The sequence below is a fragment of the Cynara cardunculus genome (genome assembly GCF_001531365.2).
Source record: "Cynara cardunculus var. scolymus isolate 2C chromosome LG 10, CcrdV1, whole genome shotgun sequence".
Classification (NCBI taxonomy): Eukaryota; Viridiplantae; Streptophyta; class Magnoliopsida; order Asterales; family Asteraceae; genus Cynara; species Cynara cardunculus.
In genome coordinates, this window is record NC_037537.1 from 14,240,583 (window position 1) to 14,262,652 (window position 22,070).

A 22,070-nucleotide genomic window follows, 5' to 3' on the forward strand; every position below is an offset into this window, starting at 1 on the left:
TATATATATATATATATATATATAGAGAGAGAGAGAGAGAGAGAGAGGTTGTTTCAAATACAAATTATCGAAATCTTATAAACCATATAAACCAATTTCAACCGTCTTGTAGAAATTATCAAATCAATGTCGACAATGTGGATTAAAATCGGCTTCGAAATTTATTTTAACCTTATCGACAACTGCTTTACAAACTGTTTAAAATTCTCGAAATACACAAAACTATAGGCCGAGATTGGTTTACATGGTGTATAACATTTACATAGTTAGTATACGATTTATCCTCTCTCTATATAAAACCATAAATTACATGAGTCTAGATTTTAATTCGTATAACAATGAATATAATAAAACACTTGTTATATGATTTATATTCAATATTTAACTTTTTTGAAATTTTATTTTATACATATTTTTATTTAAATACCAATTAAATATTAAAAAAAACTTTTAAAATTAATATGGCATTTAATACCTTATTTACATTTAAAAAATATGATTAAAATCATGAACCAGACTATAATAAATATATATTGACTATTAATAATGTATTATTAACAATAAATATGTTGATGATAATTAAATCAATGTAACTAAATATTCGTCATCATTTATTATTATTAATATTATCGTTGATTATAAGTATCTTTAATGCAAGATTTTTATTAACAAAAAGTGAAATAACTTATAAAGTTATTACTGGGACTTGTAATAAAAAAATGAAGATTTTTATTAATAAAAAATAAAATGGTTTATAGAAATTACCTTATGAATTAAACGCATAATTTTTCGGTATCTATATAAGTATTGTTTTTTATTTATATAAAAATAAAGTTTTCACTGTCTGTCCAGAGTTGAGCCCTATGATTTGACGACGGACTTAAAAAGCCACCTACAGATGCTTTAAATTAAATAATTAAAATATGTATTTTTAGAAATTTTTTTATATGAAAACTGTCAATGAAAAAAGAAATTATATATATATATATATATATATACTAGGTTTGATCCCCGTGTATTACACGGGGTATTTTAAATGAGGAAAATGAGTTAAGACCATTCCTCAAGTTGAAAAGAAAACTGTGAACATTAAATTTGAAACACAAGAATTCAAAGTTCTATTGTTAGGCTGAAAAATAACTCTTTGACTTAACTTTAAATAAGATGAATTCATAATTATCTTCTAAGTCTAGAAAGTATCTATGAGCATAACGTTGAGTCACAAAAATTCTAACTTCTTATAACTCATAAACATAACTCTGAACTTCAACTCTGAAGAGGAGTTCAGAGTCGAATTCTAAGTCTGGGAATAAACTATGGAACTAAGTCTGGAACAGAACAATTTAGAGTTATGTTGTAAATCTGAGAAATAATCAATATCTGATGACTTCATTTTGGTGATTTGTATCACTAATGTCATTTAAGTTTAACGGGATTAATTGTTGACAATGTAATCATGATAAATATCGAACAATTAAGGAAGGTGCGGAATGCACATTTGTTTGAGTTAATTTTGATTTAGGGGTGAATCCCCTAAACGACGGGGGTCCGGGGGCAGCGCCCCCAGTGGCGGGGTCAAAGGGGCAGAGGCCCTGGCTGGGATTTTTTCCGGGTAATATTGTTTTGTGAAAAATGCTTCAAAAATCCGAATTTGAAATTTAAAATAGGGTTTTGATGACCACTCTAGAGTTGAATTCAGACTTACAACTCTGAATTTTCCCAGAGTTCTCATGCAGAAGACATCAAGAGACAAAGCTTTTACTCAAGAGTTAAGTATCTCATATATATATATATATATATATATATATATATATATATATACAGTGCCCGTGCTGTATTCCAAGGAAGATCAATGCTTAAGCGCTAAAAAGGTTAAGTGCTTGATGCAGAGCTTCACTCCAGACACAAAGCCTCTGCATAGTACATGCAGAGCTTCACTCCAGACATAGAGCCTCTGCATAGTACATGCAAAGCTTCACTCTAGACAGAATACTTGACATAGTACATGCAGAGCTTCACTCTAGACAGAATACTTGGCATAGTACATGCAGAGCTTCACTCCAGACACAATGCCTCTGCATAGTACATGCAGAGATCTCTAAGTCTCCTTCTAAATTTAGAGACGAAATCGTTGGACGGGTCTCTAAATCTGGAAAGAAGAACTCCAGATTTTGGAACTCTGAACCGCCAATTACTCTACGAAGGCGGTTTTACCACGAATACGTGAAATTAACCGTCCAAAGGGACACATGTCACTTAAATAGACCTATTTGAACCGTAATTGAAAATTGTGTCTAGATACATATTTAAGCGGAAAAAATAATAACCGTCGCACGAAAACATGACATGTGTCCCAAAAGTTACTTATTTATTAGGGTTATATATATATATATATATATATATATATAGGTTGGTTATTATATAACCCTTGACATTTATGCAACCAATATAACCCAATCTCAACCGTTAATTTCATTTGATTAATATGTGATTTCATAGAAGTTTTTATTGTTTTCTAATATAAAGTATCGATCATAATTAATGAATCATATTCATCTTCCATAAATATTCAAATCATAATAAATGAACTCTCATTATTTCCATAAATATCTCAAAATATTGGGTTGCATTGGTTGTATAAATACAATGAATTGTATTTAAACAAAACCCTATATATATATTATTTACATTCATTTTAATTATTTCGTAACACATATAAAAAACAATCAACAACTATTTGAGGATTTTATAGTACCATCTCTCCTCTTAACTATAACATAACATACATGAATAGGTAAACTCAAACCACAAGGGTGGTGCCTGATTGATTTGAGTTTGTCTTCAAAGGTCAAAAGTGTCTGGAGGTCACATGTTCAAAACAAAGGAGGAACAAAAATCCCCTTGTGATCACGGAGGTTTAAATGCGATGATTCAGGGCTACCTGTAAAGCAGGTGTTTACCCTGAGATTGATCGACTCGCATGGCTGGTTGGTTATCCAGGTTAATCAAAAAAAGTTAGGAGCTATTTATCAAACGATTATTGAATGCCATTTATTTTTTGGATGAGTATACCAATCATCAATAATCTTATCTAGTAAGAACCGAGATTTTATTTACCCGGTAATACTCGGTAAATGCTTACCAAGTAATAGTTGTTTACCAACAATTCATTTTGATAACCGAAAATGTTATTCGATACTATATGTGAGGATCGCTTTATTGGAGGTGAGGGTTTGGTAAACAAACCTAAAAGGCTTGTAACATTCAAATTCACTACACTCTACGTATCATCCCTCCACCATTAAACACATAAAAACCATGTAAACAACCATGGACATATTATGAACACTAAATAACACATTAAAACTAAAATTAAAATCGCAAGTTTGTCTGAAAATGGCGGTGCGAAGGCGGCCACATCCCTGTTTTCAAATTAGTAAAACATATTCAACTACAACTAATTTCTATTTCATAAAAACGAAAACTTCCATTTTTCTTTTTTAATTAGAACTGTATAGTTTTTTATTTTCAACTTCATCCTGCTGCATCGTACGAGTAGACGACGAATATAACAAAGGGGGTGTTTTGAGATTGCTTATTAAAACAACTTATTGACTTATTCCGATGTAACACCAGTAATAAACACTTTTGATTGTATGGATAAACAACTTATATCGGTGCTAAACCAGTTATAAGGTGTTTTTGAAGAAGTTAAACAATTTTAACTTATAATAAGTTGTTAAAGACTGTTATAAAAAAAAAATAAGTTATAACCAAAATATTCACTCAACAAAACCATAAATAAAGGTTGGAAAATGAAAATATAAAAGAAAACATAAATAATTGAAAAATGAAAACATATATAACATGAAAAGGGGAAAAATTCAAAATAGATGCCTTTGTCGGTTTCTCTCTCTCAAGTCTCAACAAGAGTCTGCAGACGAAAGAGGGGGGTTCGCAAGGGCTGATCTTCCGTCACTTTCTCTGTGGAGTAGTAACCACCAATGGCAGGTCTCAAACAACCGCAAACTGCCTCCTCCACCCACCATTCCTTTGCTTCCAAGTTAATTCTCCTCCTCACGCTGCTCCCAATCACCCTTGCAGCCTTCGCTTTCGTCCTCCAATGGCGCGGCGGTGGCGTTGTAGATGTAGACGATCCGATCTCTCACTGGTCACCTCAACACAGTTCCCACAAATTCCCTGGAATGGATTCATCTCCTCTCGCCACCGTTGTTGATCGCCACTCCTCCTCTTCCGATTGCCTCTCTCTCGGACAATCCTCTTCTCCATCATTTCCTTACTACCATGATTGGAAATTCCGATTTGAAACGGATCTTAAACCTAAGGTATAATCGTTGCTCTTCCATCATTCTTTACTATTGTAGGAATATATACCTCATTCGTTCCAACAGAGGGTGCTTTAATTTTTGAATTTTGATGGCTAGTGAGTACCCTTCAACTTAATGGATCTGGCATTAAAATTTGAGAGGAGTATATGCTTAACTACATAAAACTTGGACACAAGTAGTACAAATAGAATAGCTGGTGGTGTTAGCCTTATAACACTTAGCCATATGAACTTGAATTTGAGATAAAATATGTTTCATATGTATGAAACCTTCAAGTCAGAATTTGATTTAGTTCACTAAAACCCACAAATTGTTAGTATTTATACAATCTAGGCTAATGAGAGAAGATTATTTTGTTTGTGTAAGTATATGGGTTTGGTTATTCTATATGTGATTTTCTACACTAAGCTTACATTTTTCACTTGAAAATAAATCCTATGAAACGGTAAATTCTAATAAAATTTATGACTGCATTGAAGTGGGATTGCTAGTCAGTCTGGGATCTTAGGCAGTCAGCACGACCAGAGTTCAAGTTGGTTATGTTTTGCTCGGTGATTAGGATCAGATGCTGAAATTGGATAGATCAGAAGATGAAGGCCTCTTGATTATCATAGCATTGCCTCTTACATGTTTTTTTTTTTAATTTTTGATCGAGCTATGTCGACCACAAGTGGAGCTAAAGATTTTTATGAGGTAACGACCTAAAGGAGGCCTGTAGTGATGTTGACAGGGAGGAGTCCAGATTTTCAATTAGGTAGTCCTTAGAGAAAAAAAATTCTACAACAAATTATGGAGTCATCGGAGAGTGAGCTATTGAAGCAACTTTTTGTTTTGAACAAAAGGGCTTTGTAAATACATTAGTAACTTAAGCCGTTTGAAGCACTTGAATGCCGGGTGAGAGGCATATACCAAAGTGAGTGGTTTAATGCTTACATTAGTTGTTGCGATTAAGGTCCCCTGCGATAACAATTTTTAGAACACATGCACATCAAGAAACAATATTGCTTAAAATAGACATTTAATCTTTGAAGATATGTCTCACTATATAAACATCTACTGTTTACCTGTGCCACATTTAGTTGAACATTACTATTTTATCCGAACATTTGCAAAGATTTATATATAGGCTCCTAAAATATAAATAATAAGCATCTATTGGTTATATGATACACTAAGATGCTGTTTGTGAGATGCAGAGTGATTAAAAAGGTTCTGTATGATTTACTGTATCATGAAAAATAGTTGTTTGGAAAGTGTTCTATAGATGGTTTGAAATGGCAAACAATTACCATTAACCTTGTGTATTATTTTTAGCGTTGAATGAAATATAACCGTTTGGTAAGTGTTTTGAATTAAACAATTACCCTGCATATATAATATGAAGATTGTACTTCAGGAGGTCAATTAACAAGTAGGAATCATGACTTGTTTGTTTTCAAAGAGTTTTGGAACCTGCGATGTAGTTAAATGGATTAATTGTCATATCTCAACGTGCATATCGTGTACATGAGACACAAATGAATTGCAGTTCCTGTAGTTATACGCGTGGCGAGAACGGAAGCTAAGTCAACAAGTATGCTAGACATGGCAACATGGTCCCATGTGTTGGAATGTTTTCCTCCTAAATAATGCAACAAATTCCCTTGAATTCTATTGTCTATTTTGGTTTGACCATGAGTATCAATGATACATAGTTATGAACTTAAATGCACTTTTAAACATTTTCAGGGAGTTCTCCAAAAATAATTCATCAACCGGACATCCCTATTAGACACTATTGAATTCGTAAGGTCACATAACCTATCAACTTCATCAAAGAACAAGTTTTCCAACAGTCTTACTACAAGTGAACCATCTTCTACCGACTAGGACAAGAACAATTTTGGGGGAAAAAGTTGGCCTTATGACATTTTACCCATTATTTCAAATAACCAAGTAAGTAATCATGATTAAAAAAGTAGTAAAAAGTATGGCTGATATAAATCACTTAGGGGGCTTTTGGTTTGAAGAAATAATGTAATCTGCTGGAACTGGAATCCATCAAAGGAATTGGAATTCGAAGGTATTGGAATGAAATCTCTCAAAGGAATTGTAATATGCATGTTCGCTTGGATGGATGTAGTTGCATAATTGGAATGGAATAATAATAAATGACCAAAATACCTCTTTATGACATTTTCATACTTTCTTGCTTGAATCATAAATACTATTTAATGGTAATATTAATTGGCAGTAGTGGTGTCGGTGGTGATGGGGGCGGCACCGTGGCACTGAAGGGTGGTGGTGATGTTGGTCATGTATATAGTAGGCTAGGTTTTTTTGGGTGGTAGTCTTTTTGAAAAAAATTGAGGAGGAATCGATTCTAATTCTATCACATTGCTATGGAATGATGGAATCCATGAACAGTGGAATCTATGGAGTTCAATACTATTCCACGTGCAAACCAAACAGCTAAATGGAATTTGCTCAACAGAATTGGCCATTCAATTCCTTCGGATTCCATAGGAATCACGCTAACCAAGCGGTGCCTTGGTTGCACACATATTTCATATCCTACACTAAACCAACATCCATGGAGCTGAGACAGATATTTTAGAGAGAATCTGCACAGAAATCTTGAGAGTAATAAAGAAAAGCATGAGGTGCTGTGTAGGATGGAGGCTCATACCATATTCCCATAAAGAACTTCCCAACCAAAGTCTTTGAGGATGCTCCTTGCTCTAAAATGTAATCTCACCCATCCCTTCAAAAATATAATCAAGAAACCATATGATGTACACAATTTTCATCGACTTGACCTGCTGCTTCATAGTCCAATTATTCTCTCCATGAAACATAGTTGGTTTTACTTCTAAATTGTTCAAACCCAAATTATGAAAATTTGAAGGTGAACCAGCGACCTTTTAGAACTTCACCATACAAGTTTTGAACATTTCTTCATTCTATTTAAATGCATATTCTGAAATTTGCTTGGAGTGAAACTATACGGGTTATGATTGCTTTTCATGTGTCTTTGCAAGTATCTCTTTTTTTTCCCAAATATTTGACACTTCCTGTGTTCGGAATCTCTTCTTGTGATGGTATGAATCTATCTACCCATTCCATCTCCATCTCCATCAGGAAGCTGAAAACTAGGATGCTGATATATTTCACCAATAGCTACATAAAAACCTGCCACATGCACATGTCTTTGCTGGCTCTCTAAAATAGGTTCTGGCATATCACGGACTGCTTCCTGCAGTGATATTTAACTGTAATTTCAGTTTAACCTTGTTTTCAATATAAGCACTGATACACTTTGGGCACTTTCTTGAACCCTTTGCAGTAGCGACCCAATGTTGTGGCACCTGAAATTTCCAGCCCTCCATCATATTTTAGTCTCTTTCTGTTGTAACCTTATTTTGGATATTCCACACACTGACTTTTTCTAACTTCTAACATCATTTTCTATATGTTCAGATATGTATTACAACTAGTACATCGGCCGGATTAGATCAGATTTTGCCATGGATGTTCTATCATAAAGTACTGGGAGTTGGAACCTTCTTTCTGTTTGTTGAAGGAAAAGCTGCCTCTCCTAGTGTATCAAAAGTTCTTGAATCTATTCCTGTAAGTTTCAATTCACAGTTTGTTTTTGTAGCACATTTTTTTACTAGATTGGTGGTTTCAAGTGTATACTAAAAATGTACTTCTGTTTTCTCAAGTTACTGTAAAAATGTGAAATGAACTTTGTGCTTGTTTTCAGGGAGTCAAGGTTATATACAGAACAAAAGAGTTAGAAGAACAACAAGCTAACAGGTTGGTGTTTTCTTCTTATTGATGATTGCCCTTAACTGTTCGATTTGAGGCTGTATCATATGCTTATATCCATGATGTGAGGACAAATGGGCTAAAGAATGGACCCAATTGTTTGAAAGAAGGGATTACTTTAATGTAAACACATTTTAGTTTTAGATTGTTTTGATCTGTTTGTTTGACATATAATTTCTCTATTTCCCTTGGCATCAAAAGTCGGATCTGGAATGAGACGTGGCTTTCAAGTTTCTTCTATAAACCATGTAACTATGAGCTTTTTGTCAAGCAATCGCTCAACATGGAGATGGCTATTGTCATGGCAAGGGTATGCTTATGTTCCTCTTTTGTGGCAAGTCATCATTTCGGGTGCTATTGCTTATCCATGACACCTTTGGTTGTGAATCGCTAGAAATCAGGCATGGACTGGATACTTCATCTTGACACAGATGAATTGATACACCCGGCGGGTGCTGGGGAATATTCACTGAGGCAGTTACTTCGTGATATTCCTGGGGATGTGGATATGGTGGTCTTTCCGAACTATGTAAGTTATATAATGTAATACCCGTCCAATGAATTTACAGGATTCTAATAACTTGTTTGGAATTTTCAGATGTCTGGTAATTGCATGAGTTATTGTTCTTGGGCGATGCTCAATTTTTTGTTAGAAATTAACAAGTGAATGTACTTCATATCAGTCTACTTGTCAAGCATGTAGTGATGAACCATTGTACTCCCTAAAATAAAAATGCTGAAGTTGGCCAGAAATAGTGTGTTTAATGGGGTTAAGCCACACTAGTAAACAACTCGTATTGCAATCAAAACCCTCCAACTATCAAACCAAGAGAGAGCCTTCTTCCCCAACTAATGGGTCGCACTAATGACTTGATTTGCAGAAGTTAGGCCTAAATCAAACCAATGATAAATGATCTGATCTGTTCAAATAAAGTCATTTCAAACCGTTGAAGGTTCCATTATGACATTCTGTATAAACCCATCACTCTAGTGGTGGTTTGGTTGGTCCACATGGACCCCATCACCACTGGCAGCATTCGTCGTTATTACTGCTTGTGGTGTCAAATTACCTCGAACCAACACATGAATCTAAAGCCGTTTGCATGATCACAAAATTTCTGTTGACTCAAACCCCGTATATATTATATATAAAACACACATAAAAGCTCAAATCGGAGCTTGTTAATTTCAAAACACTGACATAATCTCTCTATTTTCCAAATTAAAATGCAAGCCAAGGAATAAAGAGACATGAGAGATTCCATTTCAGTTTTAGTAAACATAATAGACCTTGACTGGAAGGGGATTGGGGTTTCATGCATGTGGTGGGCGCAATGCTGTTTGCCTGGTGCAGGGTTACATTCAGTCCATGTGCTTATGTACAAGGTGCAAGTCATCCATTCCATATCTGATGGACCCTGACTGCTGTATTGTATGTGGCAAGTTCTAGTCTGAGATTATCATTAGCAGCGCTATTTCGGCCAATTTAGTGTTCAATTTGCATTTCCAAGAATATGATGGTTCATAAAAAATCAACCTGACAAATACAATACTTCAACATGCTATTCTCTTATAATTTAACAGCTGACATTGGGAATCTTTTGTGAAGAATTAAAGTACACTCTTTTGTACAGGAGAGCAGTGTAGAGCGTGATGACATCAAGGATCCTTTTATAGAGGTATTTCTTGTACTATTTTGGTTTTGACTTAACTACTTCATTTTATTGTTTTATTTTTGTTTTCTTTTCTATTGTGTAATCGGTTAGGTAAACAAGATATTCCTCAATCATTCAATGTTATGTTTAATGTGCAAGCATATTATTGGCCATTGGATAGATGTACTGTCAACAAATGATCTGTAAAAACTCAAGCTCCATGATATTATAAATAAGCAATTTTAACCTTTCGATACCAAAGTTAGATTATGCAAGTTTGTATCAAGCTGTTTTTACCTTCTATAAGCTGAGGTGCAGTAGTTATGATGATGGATGAAGAAATGATAAGGACTCATGATTCACAAATGAAGTTTTTAGACATGAGAGGCTATAAAGTGGGATTCGTATAGTAAGGGCTCAACATTGAGGAAATTGCAGTTCACAGGGTATGGGATGGGCTTTGAATAAGAAAATGTAATGACACATAAGTACCATGCACCCCAAATAGGAACGTAAAACTAACAATTCCACCATTCTGGGAACTCTCATTAGGTGGTAGGAGCTATAGAGCTAATTAACGGTATACTTAGAGGTGAGATGTATGCATGTTGTTGGGGGTGTTTGGTCATGGGGGAAGAAATATTCGATAGTAATTTTGTTTGTCATCTCTTCATATGTTCCTTACTTTCTAGGATTCTATTTATTCTTTTGTTGGCCACCAAGGATGCACATACTATATATAAACCGAACCACACCAAACTATACAAACCTGGTAAATCCCACAATGTCAAGTGCCTCAATCTCACCAGTATCTTGTATATGAATAGGAATGTTCTAAGACATGTTTTTGGCTTTGTCATATATATATATATATATATATATATATATATATATGAATGTGTTATTTATATGGATAGCGTGTGTATATCTCGAATGTAAATGTGCGGTTTCATTTTTCAATCTTTAAGTTCTGATATTTATATGTTCATTGTGTGTGTATCCCAACATTGGTTGGGCTGTTTCAATTTCAGTTACAAATATGTTCTGCATTCCTGACTTCTATCCCCAATTTCCCAGATACCATGAGTTGGTGTCTCTCCTTAAAAATTACTGGTATCCCTGTACCAATATCCTTGTCTAACGTATTTATTGTATCCATTTGATTAGGTATCTATGTTCAAAAGGAACTATGACCATCTTCCAAAGGATACCTATTTTGGCATGTACAAAGAATCTACTCGTGGGAATCCAAACTACTTTTTGACTTATGGGAATGGAAAATCAGTTGCTCGGGTTCAGGATCATCTACGACCTAACGGTGCTCACAGATGGCATAATTACATGAAAACTCCAAAGTATGCTGATTCTATAAACTCTCTATGTAGATATGCACGGTTTATATGTGCTTGTTGACCTTCAAATAGTTAATTTCCCGTGCCTTTTACTTTATAATCTTTAGAGAATTAGTCAATAGTGTGCACAAAAGGCAATAATATATTAACTTTAATGTGATACACTTGCAGGGAGATAAAACTGGAAGAGGCTGCTGTTCTACACTACACGTATGCCAAGTTCTCCGATTTGACTTCACGAAGAGATAGATGTGGCTGCAAGCCTACTAAAGACGATGTCAAAAGATGCTTTATGTTAGAATTTGACAGATCAGTGAGTTGATTGATTTATTTCTGTTTCTGTTTTACTTCTGGTTGTTCCATACAATTGTCTATAACCACGTCAGAAGTTGCTTCAATAAACAAAATGTTTTTAATTGATTCTTAAAAGTTGTATATAGCCAATCGAAGTTCATATGAATATATATATATATATATATATATATGTTATGCTACCATTTAGTTCAGTAGGATTTTGAGGTACTATCAAATAACCTATTCTTTGATTGATTCAGGCATTCATAGTTGCTTCAACCGCAACGGAAGAAGAAAAGCTGAACTGGTAAGCTATAAATGACTGAAACTTTTTAGTTATATGAACCGATATTTATCTTGATTCTTCTTACATTTCTTTTCCAATTTTTTTGTTTTCTGGACACCCTCATATAAATATGTCACTGTAAAGTTTACAGCAAGATTGCATCTTTTTGATCTAATCATGTTTACGACTTATATCACTAGGTATCGCGAACATGTGGTGTGGACCGACAAAACAATAAACTTGAAGCTGTTGAGGAAAGGCATTTTAACTCGCATATATGCCCCATCGGTAAGAATGTTAGACGTAACTCATTATCTAGAAATGGATGCACCACTCTTCGAGAGGGCATCCCCTCCTTTAGTTTCTACTACTTGTACACATTTCTATTTTAGTTTGTCTCAGAATAAATGTTCATTTTTAAAAGTAAGTGTCTACTTTCCAATTCTCCTCTTGACTATAAGACAAACTCATTACTCTCTTGGGTAAAATTGTCATTTAGTTGATTAAAAAGGGTAATAGTTACACATTTCCAAAACCGTGTACCTTCATTATGAACATTTATTTTGGGAAATGATAATGGATGAAAGGCTGTAGGATAAAAATTTCACAAGATTAGGTGGCCAAAAAGCTCTATCGTGGATGCTCTATCATTGTTATTGTGTGGTTTGATACAGGTTATCATCGAGGGTTTGAAGGAGTCGGGTGTTTTTAGTTCCGTGATCGCTAAAGCCCCTGCAACTCTCTCCCAGGACAAATTCTTAGCGTCCATCGAGAGTAGTAACTCATCGAGGGCCAGTGGGACCCATTCACAGCCCCCAAGAAAGATCATAAGAAACACAGATCATCAATCCCACGCAACTGTTAGGAAGGCTTTGGAAGCTACAGAACTTCACGAAGCAGCCGTGCCACCATTGTCTCCTCCTGGCCCCACCATGGAAACACACGATAACAACCTCATAGTTCAGAGCAGATAGTTTTCCGCGTATGTATGCTGCTTTTGTGCGTGTTTCTTGTGCAGGCAGACTTGTCGGAAGAGTTGACTTTGACTTGGTTTTGCAGGTTGTTCCCGATCGTGTTACCCAAGCGGGCAGGCGTACGTTAAGAGACCGAAGTTGTGGGGTGGGGTTGTAGAAGCATACATATTATTCTTATGGGACATGATATATGTATAGATGTATTTAAGTAGCGTAACTTTGATTAATACCTATTCATCTTCTTGGTTAACTTTGGTGTGTGAATTGGTGGTTGAGCTTGACTCGTGGTTCGCCAAGCTTCAAGATCTCTTGCTTGGGTTTTCGATTAGCTGGTTTTTGACCCTTGCAGCCCGGGTTATTATAGAGATTAACCTTTTGACGGTCTGTTTTTAATGCATGACAAATTTAAGAATGTCTCTGATATAAGAATGTCCTGAAATCTATTAAAAGGTTACCAGAAGGTTAAATTAAAATATTGGGTTTGTATTACATGGGTTTATTGAGCTAACGACATCTTAAGAGCATTTTTGATAGATTCTCAAAAAATATTTTAAAATGGAAATAAAAAATTAAAATGAAAAAAAAAAAACCATATTCTCCGACAGCTTTTTTATTTTAGAGATTGCAATACTGATTATATTATTAAAATATTTAATATGTTTAGAGTATTATTTTTTTTCTTAAACATTTAACTTTAATCGGTCTTATTGATGAGAATAACAAAATTTCATTTATATTTTATAAGCAATCATTTTTAGAGACTTTCTCCAAATTATATAAATCATAATTGTTAGACCTCAAAACTCTTATCTGTAAAAATATTGTAAAATTGTCAAGTGCTGAAGATTAGAGACCCTATGAAGACAAACGAGAGATAACCCATGAAGAACCAGAGATACCAAAACTGATGATCACCCACTGATGAAGAGTCCCTTTGGTCTAGGAACAGCCCATCTCTGGAAGCCCTTCTGATCTTCAGCTGATGAGGAATGATTATGACATCAACTATTGTCCGGTCAACTCTTGCCTAACAAACTGTCACATGGAGGCTCTAGATTTGACATGCCACCTAGAGGCAATTATTTCACTTTACACATGGCAAACTATGATTCATCAATGTCTTGACTTTGTCCACTAGTGGGTTATAAATGGTTGTTTCTTTCATTGTATCAGTAACCTTTAATGCAAGCTTTTGGTTACTTACTACACACACTTGTGTGTAATTTTTTTTGAAGATATGTATTGTAATTAAAGCTTTTCTTTATATATATATATATATATATATATATATATATATATATATATATATAGAGGGTGGTTCAAATACTAACCCAATATTTTGTGCAAATTTTGCTAACCCACATCAACCAATAATGTTGCATCTTTGGGTTTGGTTAAAATGTAACTTACATATTAATGATAAGGGTATTTAGGTCATTAGTCATTCTTATGTAACTCCCAAATATTTTAATTGGGAGTTACAAATCCTACAATATCTCAAATTGATCTTCATCTAATAATGACATGAAGATTCAAATATGTTCATCTTATTGACAACTAATTCACATATGAAACCACCTACAACGAACATCATGCACGAACAGATATAAAGTACAGGTATCGGTTTTATCTGCACAACCCCTGTTTTTGTTAATGTGCATGTCTCATCGTCGTGCATGTGTATCACTACGAGCATGCATCAAGGTTGAAGAACATGATCATATGACCAACATATATCGATTATAGTGTTCATTAGGTTCACACGGTGTAGCTAATGTTCATATATCTAGGGTTCACACGGTGTAGCTAATGTTCATATATCTAGGGTTCACACCATAGGGTTCACATGAATGTTCATACCTTGATATAGGCACGAAGATGAACGATTGTTCATACACATATTAATTAATACAAATTTTTGACCAATTTATCCTTTGAACAATTGTTCATACACATATTAATTAATATATTAATTAAATTATTGTTTATTTAATCTCATTTAATAATAACCGTTAGATGAGAAAATGAACGATTAAGATGGGTTAGCATAGTTTGAACAAAATATTGGGTTAGTATTTAAACCAGCCCCTATATATATATATATATATATATATATATATGAAGATGATGATGATGGCTACAACCTGTTCTTGAATGTTCATAGCTATCGATAAAATCTTCATATCCCAATGAATAGATCATCTTCCCTCACTCTAATATTTTCTACATTTATTCAAAGACTGAGAGAACTGCGATCTCACAGTAATGTATGTTGCTAGGTGGGTAAACCGGCCGGTCCTTCGACGAGTCCAACCTCCACTAGCTTGAACCAGTCTTTTCATAATGGGTTCCACTTTAGACCGGTTTCCTGAAGAAAAAAAATGGACACATTGTAATTGGTCAAACCGATCCTTTAGACAATCCATTTTACTGTAAATATATTAACCATTTCTTTTGTTTGCTTAATAACATTATTAATGGATGTGCTAAAGTGCTATATGTTAGGGATTCTTTACTTGCTTCTTATTGACATTTATTAGATAAGAGCCTCTTACCTTGATAAATTAAGAGGTATTATAAAAAGAGACTATGACCGTCCCTCTTACCAGGTAACAATCGGTCAACAACGATTTCCCTCCTTACAGCATTCAGAGATACGGTGCTACGTTTTTTCCGATTTTATCCTCCATTCCCCCTATTTCAATCGCATTCTTCATCCTTTCAAGATCAATCGTCCCTATTTCAGAAGCAATCAAGATTGCAGAACTTTCATTATAGTTCATCAATCTCCTGTGCGTCGTCCTCATTCTCTCATTCGCCTTCCTCTGTTTGTCATCGGCAATATCGCTCTAATCAGTCTCCATCTACAATTTCAGGCATGTGCATTACCATTCGTTTATGTCTAAGGGCTTCAAGATTAGGGTTTTTATTTGATGAATAACTAGTTGTGTACCTGCGCGATGCGGCGGGATACAAAAAATTCATTAAGATTTATTTAATTCGAGATATCAATTTTTTTTCTTAAGATGTTATAAAGCCACAAACAAAACATTGGTTCTCATAATTTTTTCCTTACGTTTGTATGTAAGTTAGATTCAAATATCCACCTATCCAAAACATTAGTTCTCGTAATTTCTTCAATCATCCATAAAATACAAATCGTTAATATGAATTGTGTACAAATACAAACCCACTTGTTAATGCAATTATGGGTGCAATGAATAGATTATGAGCGACCATACAATCTCGTTGAACGATAAATCTTCTCACTAATGATTTAGAGAAAAATGCTTAAAAAGTATAGAGAAAAATGATAAAAAAGTATAGAGAAAAATGCATCTATCCAAAAATATTATTCAAAGACATAATGTTACCATGCCACAAACAATTTAAATAATGTTGGATGTAAGAAACAATTCCTTGCACATAATTCTAAACAACTAAATACAAGGATAGTTAAACAGGGTAGGGTCTAACTAATCAAAGTTCTCAATAGAGTGTTATCATCTTCCTTATAAATCACTTAGAAAAGAAGGATAAGTGAGTGATTCCATTTTTCTTGACCAAAAAACATAAGAAACATGAAGTTAGTATCGATAAGTGAGTGATTCCATTTCTCTTACCGGGTAAGCTTCTTGTCCCTTGCCATGTTCATTCAGTGAGGAAAATTGCTCAATAAGTACTTACCAGGTAAGCGTTTAATAAACGGTCCCTCAGTGTATGTGCATCACATCACTCAAGTTAGTATCGATAATCAAAGAATGGAATGAAAAAAAGAAACAAAATAAGGATGCTGGATAGATTTGTGATGTCGTGACATATTTTCGAGCATATCTCACTCGTTCAAACGTCAATTCAAGTGATTCAAGATTATTCGGACAACCAACAAACAGACCATCAACCTTTGAGTTGAAGTTGGATGAAAAAAATTGTCATAACATGTCTAAAGTACAAGTCAATGCAGCAAGTGGGACAATAAGAAAAGGAAAAAAGGGTCGTCATCGTTTTTTACTCAATTGTGGAGTATTTTTTATAAAAAAGAAGGCAATGAAATCTTATAAAAAGGAGAGGCAGTGTCGTGAGAGGTATTGACGGCTGAAAAACAAAAAAGGAGAAAAAGGCTTAGAGGTTTTCTTGGGGATTGTAAAACCACAACGGCAACATATTCAAGTGGGGGATTCGGAGGACACCATGCATACCACATAGCAGCTGGGTTTTTTTCTTTGGTGATAAATTTTACTGTTAGGTTTTCTAATTACTTTCGAGAATATAAAAGTATTCCAAAAAAAGTGTTATTATCTCTACATACAATATATACAAAAGATCTATGTTAATTAAGGTTGTACACTACCAGCACTTCCTAAAATCTGGTCACAAGTCTATTAAGGGCTTAAAAGCATGCACATTGGGTAGTTCCACATCCAAAGTACTACTCATAAAACATGATTTTAAAGACAGCAGCTGCTGATATTTTCTTTATCTCTTATCTTTTTAATATAGTAATTATATCTAGAAGAATTAACAAAGATATTGAAATTCTTGGTACAAACTAAAGACAGTTTAAAGTAATTTCATCCCAAAAACGTCAGGATTCGGGATATTTCCAACGCAGCAGCGAGGGTGATTATGAAAATATTTCACAATTACCTAGCCAAGTTTTTAGGAATTCTGTTTGTTGTCACTCATTTAAGAAAATCAAAAGGTATTTAAAATGAAACAACTTCATTAACCATCATAAACCTATACAAGTGAGAAGCAAACCTCATCATAATGAGAAGTTAAGAATTCAGATACTGCAATTGGATGTTTGGTGAGCAGATCCTGATACAATTTTGTATGATAATATGTTAGAGACAGCATGCAACACAGCCTGAAGACAAGTTGTACCTGCCTTTTCTGCCCAACATTTCAACAATTATGACTCAAAGATCTGACCTTAAAGGTGGAAAATGCATCAGAAGCAACATCGAAGTTAGCAAGCTCCACATACTTGAAAAATAGTTCAAAGCTCGGAGACTCCAACATATATCTGAAAAGACATTAATAAATTTCTACTAAAAACACAAAGAACTATGTGAGACAGCAAAAGTCAAGGAATCTTCCTGTTCGAATAGCACACCCATACCGTGAGTAAATAGAACATTTTTCTTAGAAGACCCAAGAAACCACACCCATGAAGGTGAAACTCTTTTTTTAACAACTAATAGCAGATAACTAATGCATGCTCCTGGGACGCAAAGAATGTTTGTCCATATATATGTCAAGAGAAGCATGCTTGTAAGTAGATTGCATGGAACCAAAGGTAGCAAACAGTCATCACATTTTATTTCACTTCCATCATATTTACACAAGGTTGTTGCAAAGCTAAGCACACATCATTTTCGTGTTTCAGTTTAGCTAAAAGATAAAAGATAGATAGGAACCTCCAAGTTGATAGTAAATGTCTTCCATACAGTTTCTTTCACACAAGAACTTGCCATCATGCAAACAAGACCATGCATAATAGTGTGGTGGTTCTTTTTCAGCTTTCAAATAATTTAAACTTTTATACAATTTGTGATCTTTCATCTCTATTTTCTAAATTAAGAAAATTGCCCTTCCCATATCCCCAACCATGCATCCCCTTGTATATTTGGTCATCAGTTTGAGGATACAGTCAACACTTGAAGACCCCACCATATCCCCCAATGTAATAGGCCATTCTTTGAAATAGACAAAATGGAAAGTGAGTATCTGCTAAGACTTGATAATTAAGAGGAAGAAATCTAAGAAAATATATAATAGGTTGCTTATGTTTGATACTTGAACAAGTCAACTTTCTATAGTATAAAATAGCTCTTCAGTTTACAAATTATCAGATTGATTAAAATCATAGGTATACTTCTTTCTAGATTCTTTAGGTTTTGAACTTACTSCTTATGTGAATTCAGTTGTGAATTTATTGGTACAGCTACTGTAATGCAATCACAGGAGGCACTTTATGTTAAGTGACTCAGATATGTGGCATTTTTTTGTAGAAAAATAGACAAATGCATTGCAACTTGAACTTAAAACTTCCACCTGGTACATCTACTGTAATGCAATCGGTCACTGACTTCAGTTTCTTGTCTTCACNACAAATGCATTGCAACTTGAACTTAAAACTTCCACCTGGTACATCTACTGTAATGCAATCGGTCACTGACTTCAGTTTCTTGTCTTCACAAACCTCTGGTTGATGCTACATGTTTGGGTTTGAGAAGATTGATTGATCATTGGTTTGTGCAGATTGTGTTTTTATTTTTTTTGCTTTCTTTTTGTTTTGATTTCTTTAAGCCTAAGCAGAACGATACCCAAAACAGCAAAACAAAAGCAAAATCATACCGAAAAGCAAAATCACTAAAAGCAAAATCACTAAAAGCAAAATCATACCCAAAACAGCAAAACAAACCAAATAATTATCTTGAAGATGGATTGAAGGTTGAAGGTTGAAGGTTGAAGGACAGTGTAAGCAGAACGATTCGAAGTGTAAAAGCAAAACCTAAAAACAAAAGCAAAACGCAAAACGCAAAAATAAAACTCAAACAGATGGAGAGCGAAAACCCAAAAGCAAAACTTGTAGAGTGAAAACCCAAAAGCAAAACCTAAAAACAAATTGTTCATACCTGAAAGCGATTGAGGAATGATTGGAGAACGATGATTGAAGGCGATTGAACGATTCGGCAGCGGTGGGACGATGGACGACGGCAGTGGTGGGACGATGGACGATTCTTAAAAGATTTTGGGCGATGGACGATTGAACGATTCGGCAGCGGTGGGACGATGGACGATTGAACGATTCGGCAGCGGTGGGACGATGGACGATTGAACGATTCGGCAGCGGTGGGACGATGGACGATTGAACTATTTTGGGCGATTGAGAAGGACGATGGACGATTCTTAAAGGAACCATCTTGGGGAGTGAATCGTCGCCTTGGGAGTCGATAAGGGGAAGAGTTTCTTGGGGGAGGGGAGCCGGGTAAAATGAAGAGGCATATTGACAGGTAAAATGAAGAGGCATATTGGGAGGTGGGGGAGGCGTGTAAAGGAAGTTCAAGGGTAATTTGGGTATTAAAAAAGTTAAGACTTTAAGACTTTGGGGTAGTATGTTTAATAAGGTAGTATAGATGATTTCTTACCGTTTGATCTATTTAGGGCTTCTATATGTATTTGGTTGATGAACAAATGTTTGATTTTGTTTGTTTAAATCAATGTTTACCACTGCTACTACCCTTGTTTATGCTTTGCATTATGTAAATGAAGATGCCATCTTTAACTTAAAAAATATTTGACTATAGCCGAAGATGCCATCATTTCCATTTTCTGAATGTTGATTTACATGCTTACCAGAGAATTGGTTACTTCTTCTTGCTCATATGTTGGTGTTATTAGAGAGCTCATAAGACCATCATAACATCCAGATATTGAATATTTGTCGCCTTTCACCTATCACCAACATGTTTAAAACTAGTTAGACATGCAAAAGGCTATACACTTGGTCTTTGTGGCATCTTTAGCAAAAATCTGTATGTGCAAGTAGTTAATATAACATAGTTCCAAGACTCGAACATCAAATACTCTTCCCTGTACATTTTATTGCTCAAATGGCAAAAAATTTCAAGGGAAAAAGGGAAAGTAAGACGGTGGTCCTCAACATTTATTATTTAGAGATATAACATACCAAATGCATGTTTTTATCCCCAATAAAGGTGTTCTTCAACATGCCATTCAAGTTGAATATATTAGTCCCAACATAAAATCAAAGACAACACTGCAAGTTGAACATTAGCTTGAGGATGCAGTATCAAAATCAGCAGGGTCTCCACTTCAGCTGAAGAGAAAGACGTACTTTAGAATGAGGGAACATAGAAAAGGTTATAACTTTTTTTGCCATTAAGATAGAGATCCTTCAATATTCATAAGTAAAATAACATGTGGATGTTAATGAACATTTAGTTATATGATATGAATTATGAAACATATGTAATACAAGAACAACCTCACTTTGGTTATATAAGATAAAACTAATAATACACATGGTAAAAGGAAAATGAGATTATGTACTTTTAGAATAAACCTTGCATAGTTGCATGTGATGGAGATATTTGAATGATTACCATGTGCATAGAAGTTGTAGAATATGTGGTAATAACCAATAAAGGGAGGTCAACAACCAAACATACCTCTATCACACGTAAATTGTTATATACTTCAGCAACATATAAACTGCACATCTTAGGATCTTTATTCTTACAATCAATGTCAAGAATAACTTGATCATCTGAGGCCTCCACTTTGTTGGAAAGCTTGATTTCTTCTGCATAATGCAACAATTGAACTTGTATACAAAGCATGTAACAAGAGTCTTACAAAGAAACGAGTAGTCACAGATGACTAGTAGATGCATGTAGTCTAAAGTAGTTTACATGACAGAAGATGAAGACCATCTTAAGATATTAGACTTGTAAGGTGACTACAGGAGTAACAAGATCCTTTACATGATAAAATAAAAAGTTAAGTTACATGGATATGTGCATTAATCCTCAGTATCTGTACTAGTTGGTTGATAGTTAATTAGCACTAGCTTTGTGTAAATCTACTAGAGAAATTTTCTTGTTGGATAGGCCAAAGGGTAAAGCTGACAGTTCAAAAAGTCACTCATATTAACTGGGCTTAATGTGTCAATCGGTACCATTTGGATATTATAGATACAGAAGCACATCATGAAACTTCGTTACATCTTAACACAGATCATTTTTACCTTTTGGCAAACAACTTTCAAGTCCAGACTGGTTATTGGAAGTTGACTTTCTAGGACCAACACTGGCATACAACCTGTTTTTGGGTTTCTATATATACTTGGTTCGCTTTCTAAATCATTTACTAATGCAGTACCAAATATTTCTCGTAAAATCTTGTTTTCTAGAACTTTTTACAAGCAGGAGGTCTTTACAAAAATATCCTTGATGGAGTTTGTATTTACCATTAATATAGGAGGTCTTATAACTATCATGCCGTTGTTTGCTAAGATGACCATTTTTCATTCCTCAATATGAAGCAAACAACCTTTAATTATTTGGACTACAAGACATGCACCTTTGAACTAATCATGATATGATGGTTAATGTTTTAGATATGACAAATTTTGGCAGATCTTCACAATCAAAAAAAGCCTAGGGTTAACTGGAAAAAAGAAAATGTGGTGAAAACATTCATCGAGTCTTGTTTGCATGAGATCTCCGTAAATGGACGAGAAGGGGGTAGTCTTAAGGCAGTTTCTTGGAAGAATGTAGCAGAAGTGCTACAAAAGAATCATAATTTTGTTGTTGAAC

General features: G+C 34.5%; 1 protein-coding gene across 1 annotated transcript; it reads left to right on the plus strand.

The window, feature by feature from the left end:
* Positions 1-3,899: 3,899 nt before the first annotated feature.
* LOC112519552 (glycosyltransferase-like KOBITO 1) lies at positions 3,900-13,048 on the plus strand. Its single transcript, XM_025127746.1, has 12 exons — positions 3,900-4,346; positions 7,809-7,958; positions 8,095-8,147; positions 8,361-8,469; positions 8,554-8,688; positions 9,794-9,838; positions 10,982-11,169; positions 11,338-11,479; positions 11,721-11,767; positions 11,947-12,034; positions 12,421-12,728; positions 12,806-13,048. The coding sequence occupies exons 1-11, from the start codon at positions 4,005-4,007 to the stop codon at positions 12,718-12,720; spliced, it is 1,599 nt and encodes a 532-aa protein (XP_024983514.1). The 5' UTR covers positions 3,900-4,004; the 3' UTR covers positions 12,721-12,728; positions 12,806-13,048.
* The last annotated feature ends 9,022 nt before the right edge of the window (positions 13,049-22,070 follow it).